This window comes from Mya arenaria, chromosome 3 (genome assembly GCF_026914265.1).
Source record: "Mya arenaria isolate MELC-2E11 chromosome 3, ASM2691426v1".
Taxonomy (NCBI): Eukaryota; Metazoa; Mollusca; class Bivalvia; order Myida; family Myidae; genus Mya; species Mya arenaria.
Window position 1 is genome coordinate 25,212,316 of NC_069124.1, and position 20,961 is coordinate 25,233,276.

Here is a 20,961-nt window from a genome sequence, read left to right on the forward strand (position 1 = left end):
CAAAATGTCACAAGACAGCAAATACTCAACTAGAGACACAAAATGTCACAAGATGACGAATACTAAACGAGCGACACAAAATATCACAAGACAACAAATACTAAACGAGCGACACAAAATATCACAAGACAACAAATACTAAATGAGCGACACAACATGTCACAAGACAACATATACTAAACGAGCGACACAAAATGTCACAAGACGACGAATACTAAACGAGCGACACAAAATGTCACAAGACAACAATTACTCAACTAGAGACACACACAATGTCTCAAGACAACAAACACTAAATGAGAGACAGACAAAATGTCACAAGACAAAAAGAACACAAACTATACTAGAGACACACACTGTCACAAATAAATACATGTATAAATAACAACAATATCAACAGATTTTCTAGGATTGATGCTAACATACAAAAACATTGGAGTTAAAGGGACTAAACCAGATTATACAAATGCAAGAAAAAGATGTCAAAAAGATGTATATAATTGGCATTGTGTACAACTCATTGAATATTACTTACTGGTGTATCCCATCGCTTATGACACATGTATCTTTCGCAGTTTTTGCGAGTATTTCCTCTCGAAATTTACATGTGTCTGTCTACCAAGTTATTCGCAGCTAATTTAAAAATGGCGTCTGTTTATTGATCTGAACTATTCACGTGATTTTAACATACTAAATATACACACTGTGAATTGGGAAACCATTGTGCGCTATTTTACACAGGATTGAGACAGCGACAAACTATTCTTTAAATCATGATAAATGATGTAGTATCGACCCCATACTAGCTCGTGTTGACAACCCTAGTGTTGTCTTGGGGAAATAATGTAGTTGGCCATTTAGGGACCATCTGGTCTCCAGCCCCTATTAATGTAAAAACTCTAGATGGATGCATCAAAAACGTATTAATCTTTATGCGATTTTATGCTGAACTCTTTAGACTTAAATGATAAAAAATAATATGATTTGAGTACTGATAAGATATTAGTGTTTATTAAACAATATTGTTACGTAATTGCCGCGCTGCAGGGACAATCGTAGTACCCACACTAGTCAACTGACGACAATATATGCCAAATCTCGCCCAATATCAATATATTGAAACCTACAAGATTGCCGAGGAAAGGTAAATTTTGATCTTTTCCTTGCACTCTACAGTGCTTTATTCATGATAGTGTGCAATGCTACTTAAAGCAACTGTGCATCAGATGATCAGTTTGCAAGAAAAAAAAAGAAAATTGTCGAAAACTGACATAAACTTGGTATCGATGTGTACAATGCATTGAAACTTACTAACTGAAGTACCACATAGTTTACAATGTATTTAAGTTAAGCAGTTATTTCGTATTTTTCCATTAAAAAAGATTACTGGGTATGTCTACCTAGTAGAATTCATTTCTTATGCGTGATTGGCTAGTCCATGTTATCGCGTGATATTATATATAAGGTATAAGCTTAAATGAACCACTCATTTGGAGTAAGACTTCGTGGTACATTGGATACAACGCTGGACTGCAATTTTGGATACACGGGTTCGAACCCGGTCTCCGACACAATTATTATTTACATTTTGGTACTTTTTTAGAATTATGATATTAAAGCGTAAGACATTCTAATAAATAGTTGTCCTTAGATTCGTTTCAGAAAAAAAAACTTTTTTGGGTGCCAATCTGGTGTACAGTCCCTTTAAAGGATGCTTGTCAAAATCAGCAATGTCAAGTCTAGGACATCAGACACCATGAATGAATAAGGGATAAATAAACATTAATATAAGCTGAAAGTAAGTTATTAGAATGTTTCCTAACCAAATTGTCGTACCTTAAAATTAGATTATTTCATATTGGCCGATTTATTTGTCCTCGGTCAAAACTATGTAATGATCTAGTTCGAAATAAGGATTGATATAAAGGTGTGAAATACCGAATCGGGACCGTAATTTTTACTTCGAAATAGGGACTTTTTCAGAATAGGGATTTCGGCTAAATTAGAAATTTAGTTCAATAAAATCGATCGGACTTGATGGTGCCCATCCATACACCATAGGTGAAACTATTACATGTTCAGTTTTTTTAAACAGGGGCGTAAAAAACATGACAAATATGTATTTGTTTGAAAAGATACAAAGGGCAAAAACTCTTTCAATATTAAGGTTGGATTTATTAATCTCGTCACAAAATGTCACAATTTACTGTGAATAAGTTCATGGAGTTTGAAGTTGGTACCTTCTTGGTACAGATGATCAATATTCGAACTTCGAGCTAGAAATCATCAAAACTACCTTTCTGACAATTTTCCAGGATATTTGGGCTGAAAATGTTACCTTTAGAGTGTTAAAAAGGTTTTCGATATTTGGGCTCTGTGACCTATTTTTGGACCCCAGATGACCCATATTCGAACTTAATCTTAAAATCATCGAAACAACCTTTCCGACAAATGTCCAGGATATTTGGACTGAAAAAGTAGCCTCCAGAGTGTTAACAAGATTTTATTCTATTTTTGGGTCATGTGACCTAGTTTTTCATCCCAGATGACCCATATTCAAACTCGTCCGAGTAATTACTGGGACAAACATCCTATCCAAGCTTCGTGACAATTGAGGCAAAAATGTGACCACTAGAGTGTTTACTTTACTAAGTGTAGACGGACGATGGACGACAGACGACGGACGACGGACATTCATCGGTCCTTCTAGCTCAGCCTCAGCCTACCGCTAAGGTGAGCTAAAAACATATAAAGCAATGAGAGAAGTAAAAGGGCATATACATAATCAAACGACAAAATCTCTAAACTACTATGAACAAAAAAAAGTTTCTTTTGCACATCATTTTTCCTCAACACAGTAAAGATGTGTATGAAATGGAAGTAATTACCTCAAAAACAGTTACTGAGATTAGACTTATGGATAAACAAGCCTGAATTATTATTCTTCAATTTGTTTAACAAGCCCTGCTATATAAAATTTAGAATTTTAACAAGCCCGGAAGACGTTTTACCACAGCAGGGCTTGCGGACCACTGAAAACATATGGAGAGAAATAAAAAAGGTAAGTTTGCAAATATTCAATGAGCAATACGATACACTAACAGTCATCGCAATCAGACTTTTGGGGGCAACAAGCCCGAATTATTATACTATTTCTTGGCATCAAATTTTTGAACAAGCCCTGCAATATAAAATTCAGAATTTGAGTAAGCCCGAAAGACATTTTACCAGTGCAGGGCTTGCGGGCTTGTGCTAATTTCGACCACTGCACTAAATAATGTTCCTTTTGCATAGCACTTCTCCTCAACACTGTCATTATGTGTATGACTTGTCAATACCTCAAAAACATATGAAGTTATGGAGAAGTAAAAACGTTATTATGAAAATAATGAAAGCGCAATAACTCTAGAAAAACATACAGAAAACTAGAGATTGCTTTTTGAAAAAGCGCTTCTCTCCCCTTTTGTATTGTCGTATCTGAGAAAAAATAAATGATGGACATAAAATTTGTAATCTTGGACTGGAGACAAACAAAAACAGTGAAGTTTGGTTTATTCACCCATAATAAATAGTGAATATCTACTGCGACCATGACCTTTGACCTACTTATCTCAAATCAGGGGTCATCTTCTTGTCATGACCAACTTGCATACCAAGTATGAAGTTTCTGGACCAAAAGAATCTTTAGTTATTGAGCAGTAACCGTTTCTTCACATCAAGGTCACGGCGACCTTGACCTTTTACCTAGTGAACACAAAATCAATAGGGTTCATCTACTAGTCATGACCAACTAGCATACCAAGTATGTAGTTCCTGGGTGCAAGCGTTCTTTAGTTATTGAGCGGAAACTTTTTCTTCACCTCAAGGTCACAATGACCTTGACCTTTGACCTACTGATCTCAAAATCAAAAGCGGTCATCTACTAGTCATGACAAACTAGCATACCAAGTATGAAGTTCCTGGGTGTAAGCTTTCTTAAGTTATTGAGCAGAAAACAATTTTAACTTAAGGTCACCGCCAACATATCGTTGTTTATCTGAAAATAACCTTGACCTTGTTCTTTTGATCTAAAATTCAATAGGGATTATCTACTAGTCACGACCAACTAGCATACCAAGTATGAAGGTCCTGGACCCAAATGAACTTAAGTTATTGAGCGGAAACCGTTTATTCACCTCAATGTCATGGCGACCTTGACCTTTGACCTAGTGACCTCAAAGTCGAAAGCGGTCATCTACTAGTCATGACCAACTAGCATACCAAGTATGAAGTTCCTGGGAGCAAGCGTTCTTTAGTTATTGAGCGGAAACGAAGTGTGACGTACGGACTGACAGACAGGGCAAAAACAATATGTCTCCCCATTAATGACCCACTGACCTTAAAATCAATAGGGTTCAATTGCTGATCATGACCAACATGCCTTGTTTGACATCCCTTGGCCAAAGCATTCTTAATTTAATGATCTGAAACTGATTATCGGGGCTGAAGGTTTCCACCAACTTGACCTTCAATCGACTTACCTAAATTTAATATGGTTCATAACCAATCATACTACCAAGTTTAAGGTCCATGCGACAAAGGGTTCTTCAGTTATTGAATGTAAGCCGATTTCTAACGGAAGGTTACCCTGACCTTCACCTTTGACTCACTGACCTTAGAATCAATATACAGTCGAACCTCGTTGGCTCAATTTCCAAGGGACCAGCGAATCTTCCTCGAGCCTCAGAAAATTCGAGCCAATTGGGAATAATTACCATCAGTAAAAAGAAAGTGGTCCTTAACATCTAGTTCGAGTCAAAAAGGAATTCGGGCCAACGGGCTCGAACCAACAGGTTTCGACTGTAGTGCATATCATGGCTATGACCTTGCTACCTAGAAAGTTTAAGATCTCTGAGCTAAAGCGTTTTTAGCTCACCTGTCACGTAGTGACAAGGTGAGCTTTTGTGATCACTCTTCGTCCGTCGTCCGTCCGTCCGTCCGTCCGTCCGTTCACAATTGCTTGTGAACACAATAGAGGTCACAATTTTGACCTAATCTTTATGAAACTTGGTCAGACTGATCATCTCTATAAAATCTAGGTCAAGTTCGATATTGGGTCATCTGGGGTCAAAAACTAGGTCACTAGGTCAATTAGTAGAAAAACCTTGTGAACACAATAGAGGTCACAATTTTAGCCTAATCTCAATGCAACTTGGTCAGAATGGTCATCTCTATAAAATCTAGGTCAAGTTCGATATTGGGTCATCCGCGGTCAATAATTAGGTCACTAGGTCAATTAGTAGAAAAACCTTATGAACACAATAGAGGTCACAATTTTAGCCTAATCTCAATGCAACTTGGACAGAATGATCATCTCTATAAAATGTAGGTCAAGTTCGATATTGGGTCATCCGCGGTCAACAACTAGGTCACTAGGTCAATTAGTACAAAAACCTTGTGAACACAATAGAGGTCACAATTTTAGCCTAATCTCAATGCAACTTGGTCAGAATAATCATCTCTATAAAATCTAGGTCAAGTTCGATATTGGGTCATCCGCAGTCAATAACTAGGTCACTAGGTCAATTAGTACAAAAACCTTGTGAACACAACAGAGGTCACAATTTTGACCTAATCTTTATGAAACTTGGTCAGACTGATCATCTCTATGAAATTTAGGTTAAGTTTGATATTGGGTCATCTGGGGTCAAAAACTAGGTCAGTAGGTCAATTAGTAGAAATACTTTGTGAACACATTAGAGGTCACAATTTTAGCCTAATCTCAATGCAACTTGGTCAGAATGATCATCTCTATAAAATTTAGGTCAAGTTCGATATTGGGTCATCCGCGGTCAATAACTAGGTCACTAGGTCAATTAGTAGAAAAACCTTGTGAACACAATAGAGGTCACAATTTTAGCCTAATCTCAATGCAAATTGGTCAGAATGATCATCGCTGTAAAATGTAGGTCAAGTTTGATATTGGGTCATTCACGGTCAATAACTAGGTCACTAGGTCAATTAGTACAAAAACCTTGTGAACACAATAGAGGTCACAATTTTAGCCTAATCTCAATGCAACTTGGTCAGAATGATCATCTCTATAAAATCTAGGTCAAGTTCGATATTGGGTCATCCGCGGTCAATAACTAGGTCACTAGGTCAATTGGTACAAAAACCTTGTGAACACAATAGAGGTCACAATTTTAGGCTAATCTTAATGCAACTTGGTCAGAATGATCATCTCTATAAAATTTGGGTCAATTTCGATATTGGGTCATACGCAGTCAATAACTAGGTCACTAGGTCAATTATTAGAAAAACCTTGTGAACACAATAGAGGTCACAATTTTAGCCTTATCTTAATGAAACTTGGTCAGAATGATCATCTTAACATAAGCTAGGTCAAGTTCCATATTGGGTCAACCCAGGTCAAAAACTAGGTCACTAGGTCAATTAGTAGAAAAACCTTGTGAACACAATAGAGGTCACAATTTTAGCCTAATCTCAATGCAACTTGGTCAGAATGATCATCTCTATAAAATGTACGTCAAGATCGATATTGGGTCATCCGCGGTCAACAACTAGGTCACTAGGTCAATTAGTACAAAAACCTTGTGAACACAATAGAGGTCACAATTTTAGCCTAATCTCAATGCAAGTTGGTCAGAATAATCATCTCTATAAAATCTAGGTCAAGTTCGATATTGGGTCATCCGCAGTCAATAACTAGGTCACTAGGTCAATTAGTAGAAAAACCTTGTGAACACAACAGAGGTCACAATTTTGACCTAATCTTTATGAAACTTGGTCAGACTGATCATCTCTATGAAATCTAGGTCAAGTTCGATATTGGGTCATCTGGGGTCAAAAACTAGGTCAGTAGGTCAATTAGTAGAAATACCTTGTGAACACATTAGAGGTCACAATTTTAGCCTAATTTCAATGCAACTTGGTCAGAATGATCATCTCTATAAAATTTAGGTCAAGTTCGATATTGGGTCATCCGCGGTCAATAACTAGGTCACTAGGTCAATTAGTAGAAAAACCTTGTGAACACAATAGAGGTCACAATTTTAGCCTAATCTCAATGCAACTTGGTCAGAATGATCATCGCTATAAAATGTAGGTCAAGTTTGATATTGGGTCATTCACGGTCAATAACTAGGTCACTAGGTCAATTATTAGAAAAACCTTGTGAACACAATAGAGGTCACAATTTTAGCCTAATCTCAATGCAACTTGGTCAGAATGATCATCTCTATAAAATCTAGGTCAAGTTCGATATTGGGTCATCTGCGGTCAATAACTAGGTCACTAGGTCAATTAGTACAAATACCTTGTGAACACAATAGAGGTCACAATTTTAGGCTAATCTTAATGCAACTTGGCCAGAATGATCATCTCTATAAAATCTGGGTCAAGTTCGATATTGGGTCATACGCAGTCAATAACTAGGTCAGTAGGTCAATTATTAGAAAAACCTTGTGAACAAAATAGAGGTCACAATTTTAGCCTTATCTTAATGAAACTTAGTCAGAATGATCATCTTAACATAAGCTAGGTCAAGTTCCATATTGGGTCAACCCAGGTCAAAAACTAGGTCACTAGGTCAATTATTTTTATTTACCGGTGATATTTGAACATAAATGTCTATGTTTGAGAACTTTCAGCTGTTTCATATATCTGATAAATATGATTATCATTTTGCAAGTGCAACTACCGACTCTTAAATAATGTCTATTTGGATTTTCTTGTATCATTCTATTTATGGCAGATATTAATTGTTCTTATTAAGACTTACAATCACATTATATAAATATTTTTGGATTTATTATTGATTTACATAACCATACGTAATTCTACTAAATTTTATTTCCAATTTATAATAATATCTTTTTAGATTTTTTTTTATGAAATTGCCTTTTTAGCTCACCTGTCACTTTGTGACATGGTGAGCTTTTGTGATGGCCTTTTGTCCGTCGTGCGGCGTGCGTCGTCCGTCAACAATTTACTTAAAAGACATCTCCTCCTTAACCGCTAGGCCAATATTAATAAAACTTCATAGGTTCCTTGGGTTGTCTTCTATCAAAGTTGTTCAAAGAATTCAATTCCATACAGAACTCTGGTTGCCATGGCAACCAAAAGGAAAAACTTTAAAAATCTTCTTCTCCCAAACCACAAGGCTTAGGCCGTTGATATATGGTAGGTAGGATCACCAAATGGTCCTCTACCAAGATTGTTCAAATTATGGCCCTGGGGTCAAAATTGGCCACGTCCCGGGGGTCATGGGTTTTCTCTATATGTTTATAGTGAAAACCTTAAAAAATCTTCTCCTCTGAACTTACTTGGCCTAGAGCTTAGATATTTGGCATGATTCATCGTCTGGTGGACCTCTACAAAGTTTGTTCAAATTATGGCCCTGGGGTCAAAATTGGCCCCGCCCCGGGGGGTCATGGGTTTTCTCTATATGTTTATAGTGAAAACTTCAAAAATCTTCTACTCTGAACTTACTTGGACTAGAGCTTAGATATTTGGCATGGTTCATCGTCTAGTGGACCTCTACAAAGTTTGTTCAAATTATGGCCCTGGGGTCAAAATTGGCCCCGACCCGGGGGGTCATGGGTTTTCTCTATATGTTTATAGTGAAAACCTTAAAAAATCTTCTCCTCTGAACTTACTTGGCCTAGAGCTTAGATATTTGGCATGGTTCATCGTCTAGTGGACCTCTACAAAGTTTGTTCAAATTATGGCCCTGGGGTCAAAGTTGGCCCCGTCCCGGGGGGTCATGGGTTTTCTCTATATGTTTATAGTGAAAACTTCAAAAATCTTCTCCTCTGAACTTACTTGGCCTAGAGCTTAGACATTTGGCATGATTCATCGTCTAGTGGACCTCTACAAAGTTTGTTCAAATTATGGCCCTGGGGTCAAAATAGGCCCCGCCCCGGGGGGTCATGGTATTCTCTATAAGTTTATAGTTAAAACTTCAAAAATCTTCTTCTCTGAACTTACTTGGACTAGAGCTTAGATATTTGGCATGATTCATTGTCTAGTTGACCTCTACAAAGATTGTTCAAATTATGGCCTTGGGGTCAAAATTGGCCCCGCCCCGGGGGTCATTGGTATACTTGATATGTTTATAGTTAAAACTTCAAAAATCTTCTCCTCTTAACTTACTTGGACTAGAGCTTAGATATTTGGCATGATTCATCGTCTAGTGGACCTCTACAAAGTTTGTTCAAATTTTGGCCTTTGGGTCAAAATTGGCGCTGCCCCGAGGGGTCATGGGTTTTCTCTATATGTTTATAGTGAAAACCTTAAAAAATCTTCTCCTCTGAACTTACTTGGCCTAGAGCTTAGATATTTGGCATGATTCATCGTCTAGTGGACCTCTACAAAGTTTGTTCAAATTATGGCCCTTGGGTCAAAATTGGCCCCGCCCCGGGGGTCATGGATTTTCTCTATATGTTTATAGTGAAAACTTCAAAAATCTTCTCCTCTGAACTTACTTGGCCTAGAGCTTAGATATTTGGCATGATTCATCGTCTAGTGGACCTCTACAAAGTTTGTTCAAATTATGGCCCTGGGGTCAAAATTGGCCCCGCCCCGGGGGGTCATGGGTATTCTCTATATGTTTATAGTTAAAACTTCAAAAATCTTCTCCTCTGAACTTACTTGGACTAGAGCTTAGATATTTGGCATGATTCATCGTCTAGTGGACCTTTACAAAGATTGTTCAAATTATGGCCTTGGATTCAAAATTGGCCCCGCCCCGGGGGTAATGGGTTTTCTCTATATGTTTATAGTGAAAACTTCAAAAATCTTCTCCTTTGAACTTACTTGGACTAGAGCTTAGATATTTGGCATGGTTCATCGTCTAGTTGACCTCTACAAAGATTGTTCAAATTATGGCCTTGGGGTCAAAATTGACCCCGCCCTGGGGGGTCATGGGTATACTTGATATGTTTATAGTTAAAACTTCAAAAATCTTCTCCTCTTAACTTACTTGGACTAGAGCTTAGATATTTGGCATGATTCATCGTCTAGTGGACCTCTACAAAGATTGTTCAAATTATGGCCTTTGGGTCAAAATTGGCCCCGCCCCGGGGGGTCATGGGTTTTCTCTATATGTTTATAGTAAATAAAATCAAAAATCTCTTCTGAACTTACGTTGCTTAGAGCTTAGATATTTGGCATGATTCATCGTCTAGTGGACCTCTACAAAGATTGTTCAAAATTGGCCCCGCCACGGGGGGTCATGGGTTTTCTCTATATGTTTATAGTTAAAACTTCAAAAATCTTCTCCTCTGAACTTACTTGGACTAGAGCTTAGATATTTGGCATGATTCATCATCTAGTGGACCTCTACAAAGATTGTTCAAATTATGGCCTTGGGGTCAAAATTGGCCCCGCCCCCTTGGGGGGTCATGGGTTTTCTCTATATGTTTATAGTGAAAACTTCAAAAATCATCTCCTCTGAACTTACGTGGCTTAGAGCTTAGATATTTGGCATGATTCATCGTCTAGTGGACCTCTACAAAGTTTGTTCAAATTATGGCCCTGGGGTCAACATTGGCCACACCCCGGGGCTGATGGTTTTTCTCTATATGGGTTATAGTGAAAACTTAAAAAATCTTCTCCGAACTCACAAAGACAAATAACGTCTTAATTTAAACTGGATAGCATATTTAGTACACATACCAATTTTCAATATGGGCCACATACAACAATTAATTACAAATATACATATATAGATACACACGTAAAATCAAGTAGTGACAAGAGCTTAGATATTTGGCATGATATACCATCTAGTTGACTTGTACCAATATTGTTCAATCTTTGGCTCTGGGGTCAAAAAATGGCCCCACCCGGGCGGTCATGGGTTTCCTTATATATGTATATGATGAAAACTTAAGTAATCTTCTTCTCCGAAACCAAAAGGCGAAGGCCTTAGATATTTGGTATGAAGCATCGTTTATCGGACCACTATTAAGATTGTTCAAACTTTAGCCCTGGGGTCAAAATTGGCCACGCCCCGTGTTCATAGGCTTAGGTTTTCAATATTTGTATATAATGGAAGACTGTGCAATATATGACAGGTGAGCGATTCAGGGCCATTTGGCCCTCTTGTTATATGTTAATCGTCCAAAAACCGATTTTCAGCTTAATGTTATTTTAAGGTCACCACAACGTTGACCTTTGACCAACTCTGCTGGTCATGATCAATGTGCTGACAAAGTTTAAGATCCCTGAGCCTTAGCGTTCTTCTGATATTGATCGGAAACTGTAAAGACGGAAGGATGGACGAACAGAAGACCAGAGAACTGTATTCCACCCTTCTGATCATAAAATTACTGGGTGCTTTTTAGTAACAATTATAAACTTCAGTTTTAATATTTTAAGTTTACAGTATGAGTTAAGTGTAAAACAGGCCTTGGATAGATAAGGGAAATCCTATACTCTTCCAGTATAAAAGGTTGTATGATAATAAAAACAGGAGCATATATATGAAAAAAGAAATTCCAAGTAATTATAACCAATTTAGAAATTGTTAAATGACATGAAATAATACTTTAATGTACATTCTGTATTACACATGTGTTGCAGTATGGGAAACAGTCAAACAGAGGTTGAACTTTGTTAAGAGGAATTGATAAAAATAGCACAACGAATGCATACCAATTTTCTTACATAATTGCAGAGCTTGAATATGTTATTGTGCCGAATAAGGTTAGGCCTAAAAAATACATTTGGTTCAGGTTATCCGTCCCTACCTACAAAATAGGCGCATACTAGTTAACTTTAAAAAAATAAAAAATCTCCAATGATGAAAATAACATTCTTATATAAAGCCTAATAAAAAAGCCTACCTACACAGTGATTTTTTTGGGAGCAATTAACTGCCTTCAAAAGGCTATTTCCCCTTGCTAAAAACTGTCCATTTTCCCCAAAATTGTATCACTTTTTCCCAATTTGAGACATGCAGATTACGTTAATGAATACAAAAGCAATGAATTTCTTGAAATATCGACAGAATCTTGATAAGACTTACTCTTTCACAGCATTAAGTATGCATGAAAAAGTTAAAACATGTATATTTTTCATTATATTAGCTATTTTGGCCTGATTTTGTATTTTTACCAAAGTCGACATTTTTCCCAATTTGCATGGCACAGGCGGTAAAAATAATTAAAAAAAAATCACTGCTACGCTACCTTTTTTTGAAAAGGATGTTACTCTAACCATACCTTTTTTAGCCTTACATGTTTGTGATTTTTTCAGATAGGGTTACAATGTTTATGGTTTATCAGTGGTCAAAATTAGCACATGCCCACAAGCCCTGCACTGGTAAAATGTCTTTCGGACTTGCTCAAATTCTGAATTTTATATAGCAGGGCTTGTTCAAAAATTTGATGCCAAGCAATAAATAGTATAATAATTTTGGCTTGTTCATCCAAAAGTCTAATTTCGATGACTGTTTATTATGAAATACTTACTGATTCATATCACAGGCGCTAGTCACATAATCAAAAATCGACCTATATAAGTATGTGTATTAAGATATCTTATATCTTATAAGATATCTTATTATAGTATATAGCCCATACATAGAACATTAAAAAAGTTTGTGTCAAGTACCTGTGATTCGTATAGTACACAGGAATTTAAAAAAGTATGATGCAGATCCCAACAGCTGCCCCTGGCATTCTTATAATAGTTGCCTGTGGCCTCATTTGAGTAAAATCAGTCTTGACCATGAAAATATGTGCTGCTTATCATGTAATGGGACACAATAACACTATAAATGATGATTTGTTAATATAAAAGTAGCGATGCCAAGTCAATTGTAGTAATCTCCCCTTATGAATCTCATGAATATTAATTTTTCACGGAAGGCGACCCAATGCTGGTACCGGTTTTATACACCCTTTAAAACACATATATCAATATTTGCGGAGAACCATGTGGCTATTTATAGTTAATTAGTTGATGAAATATTCTGGAAACCAGTCAGAGTTCACTGAAAACGTGGTTTTTCTAAAAGAAAAACGAAAGTGAAAATTTGATTAAACGTTGTTTTTTTCATGTTTTAAGGCAAGTACAAAGGATTATTTGGTTTGTATTTAAGTATGAGTGGGGTCTCTTATAGTTTGTATCACTTTTAATACGAAAACAACTGGACTATGAACATTCTTAGACCATTTATAGACTTCGCCAAAATGTAAACAAAAATCCAAAATGGCTGCCGCGAAGTGAAACTACAGTTTTCACTTAGTCAGATGCTTGATGATTAATGCATGAAACAGTTGCTGACAGCTTAAAACTGCAAGTACACCTTGTGTAAATAGGTGTTAACATTCAGAATGAATACATTTTATGTCTATTCTTTAAATAATTGTAAAATAAACAATATTTTTTTCACAAAGTTTGTGTTCGTCCCCAGTTTCATACCGTTTCCTTCTCAAATATGTTTACAGTATGTAATAAAGAAGTGTTTATATAAAATAGAGCCCGAGAAAAATGCCAGATTTAGGTTACATCAGTAGTTTTCTAACTGAAACGTTGTTTTGTGTAATAAGAAAAGATAAGATAATATAAATTTTATTCCAATCATGGGTCATGTAAATATAAATCACAGATTACATAATGTAGAAAATAAATTGAAACAGTAAGGCAACATATTAAGTGAATGCAAATAAGGCTTCATTTTGATTTTTTTAAAACACAAATAACATAAGCTTATATGGAAAATTAATAAGCTTGTTTCCCATTTCCTTTTTATGCCTTAGAAGTAATGTAAATGTACAATTTAAATCCAGAGTTGATGTTTATATATGATTATAACTTACAAATGGGAATCATGTTTATAATCAACCACATATTAGTATTTATAAAACATTTAACAGGAGACAACAGCAAAAAGAAGGAATTCACTCATAAATTGACAATCATTATTATACATAATATAATATTAATATAATAATTGGTTTGATCAATATCACATTATTAAATAGCAGTGTAATAAATAAAAACAGTAATTGCAATTAATGTACAACTCATTCAGTTTGTAACGAAACTGTTTATTTATTTTAGTTTGTTTATTTGCTATGTTTTATTCAGTTATTTATTTGCATGTAGTAAAAAAAGCCTTTTGGGCAGTTCTACATGCCTTACAATGAAAATAAAAACTTGGGTCAGGCTTTTGTGACTTTTCAGTGCATTTTAATGGCGGTGAAGGGTGGGTGCATACAAATTGCTATATCTTCACTTTGAAATGAGATATTTGAATAATTCTTGCATTTTTATACTCACAAAATATGTATATTAACAGAAATGTAAGGTTTTTGCATGTCAAATTATTTAAAAAAAAGTCATGTTGCAATGCTAATAAAAGCTAAAAATCCAAAAGGGGTATATAATTGACATATACACTTGCTGATTTAGAGCGGGGGGGGGGGGGGGGGGGGGGAACCCAGCAAATCATGTAGGAATAGGATTTCTGGTTCTCGTATCCTCATTATTTTATACTGTAAAATTGGTTCCTAATAGATTGATAAAACTTACGTACTTTTTCATTTAAATACGGGTATACATAGTATTTTACTAAATTGTTCCAAACCTCGCCATTGTCGTCTGATACCAAAATACTAAACAAAGCGCCTACATGACACAGACGATACGGTAAAGGTGAACCCCGTACCACATCGTACTATCAGGTAGCGGGTAACAATGCGCTACCGGGTGACAGTGTGGGGTAACAGTTTACTGTTTGGATACAGTCAATACTGTTTTATCGAGGTGGAGGGGGTGATATCTAAAGTGTTCAGATTGTCATCCCCGAATGTACTATATATCTTCATGAAATGAAAAGAGAGTGCCACTTAGGATTGAATATTTAGAGAAAATAAAAGTGGGTATATAACTATGACAGAGTCTCATATAATGGCTGATAAATTCCCGAGGTTCACACGATGTGTTATTACAATGAATTGTTTGTGAAATACCAACGAAATTCCAAACTGGTCCACTGACTTACTATATGCTAATGAGGCAGATAAGTGGGCGGATCACTTTTAGTGTATGCAAAAATAATAAAGTGTGGCAAATCACAAGGAGGGTTATAACTACGATAATAAAAGCTGGAAACCTTCAGCAAATGTTGATATATGCTAAAATATCGTATTTAAAGACTACAATCATGTGCTTTGTTGTTGCGTGAATGGTTGATTTACATTATCACGTGATGTTATTAATGTATGGTCAACATGTTAAAATATTGACAGGATGTATCGTAATCCTCGTAGTGTAGTGGTTCAGATGATGTTGATGTTGTATATTTTCTTGACTTTACTATTATAACTGTATTTTTCTGCTATTTCGAGTTCATAGAATAAAATAATGATAAATAACTATTTTCAGATGCATTACCGAGAAAACTACTTACACTAGAAACTTCTTAGCTAAAAGGAAATGCAAATCGTTGCTACGTAGTCAAATAGCCCCCAAGTCACCCAAAGTCAATTAGCCCCCATTTTTGTCAAATAGCCCCCACTTATATTTTAAAATTGGTCAAATAGCCCCCCGAAACGCCCCCACTTTTTAAAAAAATATATGTACATATAATTTTACAAAATACAACCAACATTATTTGTATATTGATAAACCTGACAATTTAACCAAGTAAGAATAATAAACGTTTAAAATTATTGCTTATTAATAGTATATCAAATCTACATTTTAAATGTTTATAAGCCATAGGTTTTAAGAATTTTTCTTTCTTTTAATATTTATTACGCATCAAAAATAAAGGAACAACAAGAGGATACAACTTTTTTTTTTTAACTTTTTTGTAATTTTGAAAATACATTGCACATTGTATTCTTCACATATTTATTTCACATCTTTTAAATACACATTTATACTGTGTGGTAAAAATATTTGCATTGTACAAGTATAATACAATATACATTAACATAGAAGGAAAATGTATGGGGGTACACGTATTCCGAATCTGCAAGGGTTTTTAAAAGTGGGGTTTTGGAGCTTGATATGCAAGATGGCGGCGAAACCATGACGAAATAGGATTTTTGGACCCTGTTTTCGCCTGGTAAGTGGTATAAAGTATATATTTCAAAAATATCATGACGCGCATTTATTTATATATTTTATATTATTACGAGTGTCATAAAAAACATATGTTCACGAGTGGCGAAGCCACGAGTGAAAATGTAGTTTTTTTATGATCACGAGTGAAATAAAATACGATCTTACAATGAAATAAACAAATTTTCTGTTTCTTTTATGCTAATTTTCGCAGTTTTATTTGTTTTTTACTTATTTCTGAATTACCCCCTTTTTGAAAAGGGTGGGCTTTAGGCCGCTACCCGTGGGGCGCCACTCATGCATAGTTATAGCTGTCAACTTTTCTACTTTCGGTTTGCTGAGAAATAGTTCTCTGCTATTCATTCTTATAGCTTAATATTCGTTTTTTATTGCAAAGCTTTATGAACAGTAAACAATGAAGTATTATTAGTGCACATATGTTCCAAAAAATAATGAAAACACTTTTTATTTTAAGATGGGCATAAATACAAAACCAAATTACTACGCCGGTATTTAAAGAATGAAAATTTGGAAGGTCAAATGTGTTAGCAAAACAAATGGTTTTTTACCATTCTTCTTAGTTTAAGACTGCATGTACGCGTGTTTTATAGTAAGTTAATATTCAGTCATCTTACTGTCAGAGACCAGTCTGTTTCGATTTAAAATGTTTGTTTTCCAGATAAAGAGTAAATGCCACGCTAGTTTGTTGACACATTTTGAGATGTGGGTGGGGTAAAAAAATATCGGATCTATCTGTAAATTGTGTGAATTCTCCAGGAAGCTCATTTTACGTACTACAACGGTTAACAGTTCAAAATACATTTGAACGAGGATATAAAATTTTATTTATGTTCGAACAGTTGTTTTTGTCTGTAATTTGTTTGGTATGAAAGCAAATGTTCGAACATTCATCTTCAAAGTTCAGTAAAATGTTTGATAGACGGGATAACCGGTAATAAACGGTAAGTTGTTAATTTCCAATTATATATTTTTTTTAAATTTATAAAATATTTCCTTCTTTTTTTAACATTTTTTGACATAATTTACTGAAGTCCAATGTTCTGTTTTGATCAAGGCAAGTACATGTAACAACAAAGGAATTTAAAAGTAGTTCTGAAAGTTGATATTTTCACTCCTTATTTTGCAGTGAAAATATCAATTTGATATTTTCACTGTTGTTATTTCACTGTTAAACCCCCATATTTCATCGTAAAGCATGAAAGAATAAGATATCGCGACGTGCTCGTGACGAGTCTATGGAAGATTAAGATATCGCGACGTGCACGAGTCTATGAAAGATTTAGATATCGCGACGTGCACGAGGCTATGGAAGATTTAGATATCGCGACGTGCACGAGGCTATGGAAGATTTAGATATCGCGACGTGCACGAGGTTATGGTAGATTTAGATATCGCGACGTGCACGAGGTTATGGAAGATTAAGATATCGCGACGTGCGCTATAGCCGATTGAAGAATTAGATGTCAATGCACGTAAACACAATTCCGATATAGAATAACGTGTGTGTATACCACGTGATAAATTACGTCACATATGCTATGTCGGAAGGCAGGATTTAGCTTAAAATGAACACTTAAATCAAACTTTTCTTTAACACCACCATTTCAAATGAAACAAAGGGCAGTCTATGCCGCTTAAAGAGCCCCGCATTTGTTTTATTATTGAAATTTGATAAAGTTTCATCAAACACTTCGACAAACCTGTTTCCAAAATTATGTTTTGACAGTGCTCCGTCAGACGGCCGTATTGTGAATAGGTTTGTCGAAGTGTTTAAAGAAAATTTACTCGCAATCAAACTCTGGCAATAGGCCGAAGGCAGGGCTCCGTAAGCGGCGTAGACTGGGCTTTGTTTCATTTAAAATGGTGAAGAAATAGTGAAGTTATATTTGTTTAAAGTCTTTTTTCAAATCAAAATATTGCCTTTCGGCGTAGCATTTATGATGGAATTCATCACTTGGTATACACACACTGTATATTAAATATGAATACACACTTACTCAATTTACTAGTCGCTATGATTCAAAGCACAGTCATAATCGCTTTATTTTCGTTACTTGGTGTAAGGGAAGTAAATGCTATTCACAGACTAAAAATGAACTTCTCGCGGTTCTGGCTCACTAAATTAATCTATGACTGGATTGCAGTTTTCGTGATTTTTTCAATTTAGCCCGGTTAGTATTCAATATAGTCATGAAGATTTATCTTTGTGTATGATGTTTTGTTTTTGTTGTTGTAGTTGTTGTTGTTTTTGCTGTTTATATTTTGTTATTGTTGTTGTTTTCTTGGCGGGGGGGGGGGGGGAGGGGGTAGGTTTTGTTGTTTGTTTGTTTTTATTATTTGTTGTTGTTTTTTGTTGTTGTTGTGTTTTTTTGTTGTTGTTGTTGTTTGTTTGTTGTTGTTTTGTTTTTTTGTTGTTGTTGTTTTGTTTTTTTTTTTGGGGGGGGGGGGGGTTGGTGTGTGTTTTTTTTTGTTGTTTTTTTTTGGGGGGGGGTGGAGGTGCGTCGTAGGGGGATATATACATAAAAAAGTAAGTAACATTATTTTATCGAATAGATGTTCCACAATATATGTAGTATATGGAAAACGGCATATAACTATTGCCAACGCGTGTTGCCGAACGTGAAATAAAACTTGGTGTCCGGCATTGTCAAGCGCATTGAAAATTGAGTTCTTATGTTATGTCTGAATGTGCATCTAGCAACACAAGCGGAGTTTTCCACAACAGCAACAATAATCTTGCGACCACCGTCACGATATTATGGTATGAAACTTTGGCAAGTAAATATCTTTCGGTCCGAACACATTCTCATAAATTATGATTAAAATTATGGAACATACAGCAAGAATTTTTTTTTCACAAACTAAACATAATTCATTTTGAGATTTGTTTTTTGATAAACGTTTCACCCTGAGGTTGTCAAGAATGCATTTTAACTGTATGTGGGGTTGCAGGGTGGGGACACTATATCAGAAGTAAAATGCGTGAAACAGATTTAAAGCTGCACTCACACAGATTGAACGTTTTGACAACTTTTATTTTTTGTCTTAGAACCAACCAATTTTTGCGAAAATGCATGGAAACCAGATAAATAAGACTGCTGACAAAAAATTTGATCGCAGATATTAATATTCAAGTTCAAAAAATGGTGTTTTATGCATTTTTCTTAAACCGTTAGTAACGGTTTAAACATCAATTTTCGAACGGAAATATGAATATATGCGATCTGATCTTTTGACAGCAATCTTTTATCATTGGTGTGCATATATTCACGCAAAAATTTGCTCGTTCCAAAACAAAAAATAAAAAAAGTTGTAAAAACGGTATAACTGTGAAAGTGCAGCGTTAAGTTCCATTAACGGCAGGCGACTTGGAAATCCGAAATGCAAATTACCCACGTCATGAATTTCAATGCACTTATTTTGAAAAAGTTTAATATTTCATAATAACTATTTTAATTGGCGGATTAAAAAAAAACTAAAAAAACTCGTTTAGTTCTCGGTTAGCTTCAAAATTTCCTTAACTTAAGCAATTGCTGGTTTATTTATTACTAGTATATGATCTTAGGATAAATACACTCAGACTCGGTGCTAAATACATAATAAATTAACATATACAATAAAACGACAATTATAAATTTGATGTCTTATTGCAAATCGTCGGTAAATGATTCCTTCAGTGTATAAAGTGACCGAGCTAGCATCATATATGTTTAGTTTAATTTAAAAGAAGATGGTGATACGTTGAGTTTGAAATCAAAAGCAGGTCTCTCAAGATTTTTTAAAGAAAATATTCCTTCAGGCGCTTATAAAACTTGTAAATCAAAGAATTTATATAAATTTCTATCTTAAGTATTTTAATAATATGTTTTGGAAGCATATTGCGGATTATTCATAAAGCTGTTAACCACCCATTCATTTTATTACGTGTTTCTCCATCCCACTCAATGTAATTACATAAATGATCAAATTATGTAACAGACCTTCCATAATGAGTTATCGATAATTTTAAGATTGCAGGGAAAATACAAAAAACACCAAATCTGTTCAAATAGTACCTCCCCCTTTCATGGCTCGCGCCACAGGAAGCGGCGCAGCTGTGTCACCCGTGGGTCGTAGCTGACTTGTCTTAAAACAACTGGCCGCGGGTCGGCAACGGAGAAAGAATATACTAGTGTGATCAGTAGCGCATCAGGTCGCGCTATGGTGAAATTCAGGATTATGTTGTTAGTGGTGAGTTTCTTTAAATACTTCTTTCAGTTTAAACTTCATTTTAACGATTGTGAATAAAAAGATATATTAACTCATGCTAAGACACTTATGCTTGGCACGGTTTTGCGCTAGAGTGTAGGGGGAACTGGAGAGCCCGGAGAAAACCAACGTCTTCGCCACCAAAAATACTCACGTGCTCACAGACTCAAAATAGTTTTGTTGTTCCATGTAGTAATTAAGTATAGGTGAACACTAATATTATGTTGTTCACGTTACCTATTTTGTTCAAGAATATTATACAATGCGGGGGATACAGAATTTGACGTTAAAGAGGGCATAACTTAAGGGCTTAGGCTTTTGACTAGCGACCCTTCCTCAGAAGCGATATTTGTTTAGTTTAAAGCTGCACTCTCAGATATTCGAGAGTTGTAATCGTTTCGAAGAGATTTTAGCAGTAAATCTTAAAAAATCAACGAAAATCGAATGCAACCTCCCGAATCCAAAATAATGTTTTGACACTGCTCCGTCAGACGGCCGTGCTGTGAAAGGGCTTGTCGAAGTGTTTTAAGAAACTACACTCTCAATCAAACTCTGGTAAAAGACAGAAGGCGAGACTCCATAAGCGGCGTAGACTGCACTATGTTT

At 35.5% G+C, this 20,961-nt stretch overlaps 1 protein-coding gene across 2 annotated transcripts in view; it reads left to right on the forward strand.

Moving 5' to 3' along the window:
- The first annotated feature begins 20,181 nt into the window (after positions 1 to 20,181).
- The window catches only part of LOC128228158 (protein draper-like), a 35,043-nt gene continuing 34,263 nt past the window's right edge, over positions 20,182 to 20,961 (forward strand). For both annotated transcript variants that reach the window (XM_052939311.1, XM_052939313.1), the window contains exon 1: positions 20,182 to 20,337. In XM_052939311.1, coding sequence (XP_052795271.1) covers positions 20,308 to 20,337 — 30 coding nt within the window. In that variant the 5' untranslated portion in view covers positions 20,182 to 20,307. The remainder of the gene's footprint in view (positions 20,338 to 20,961) is intronic.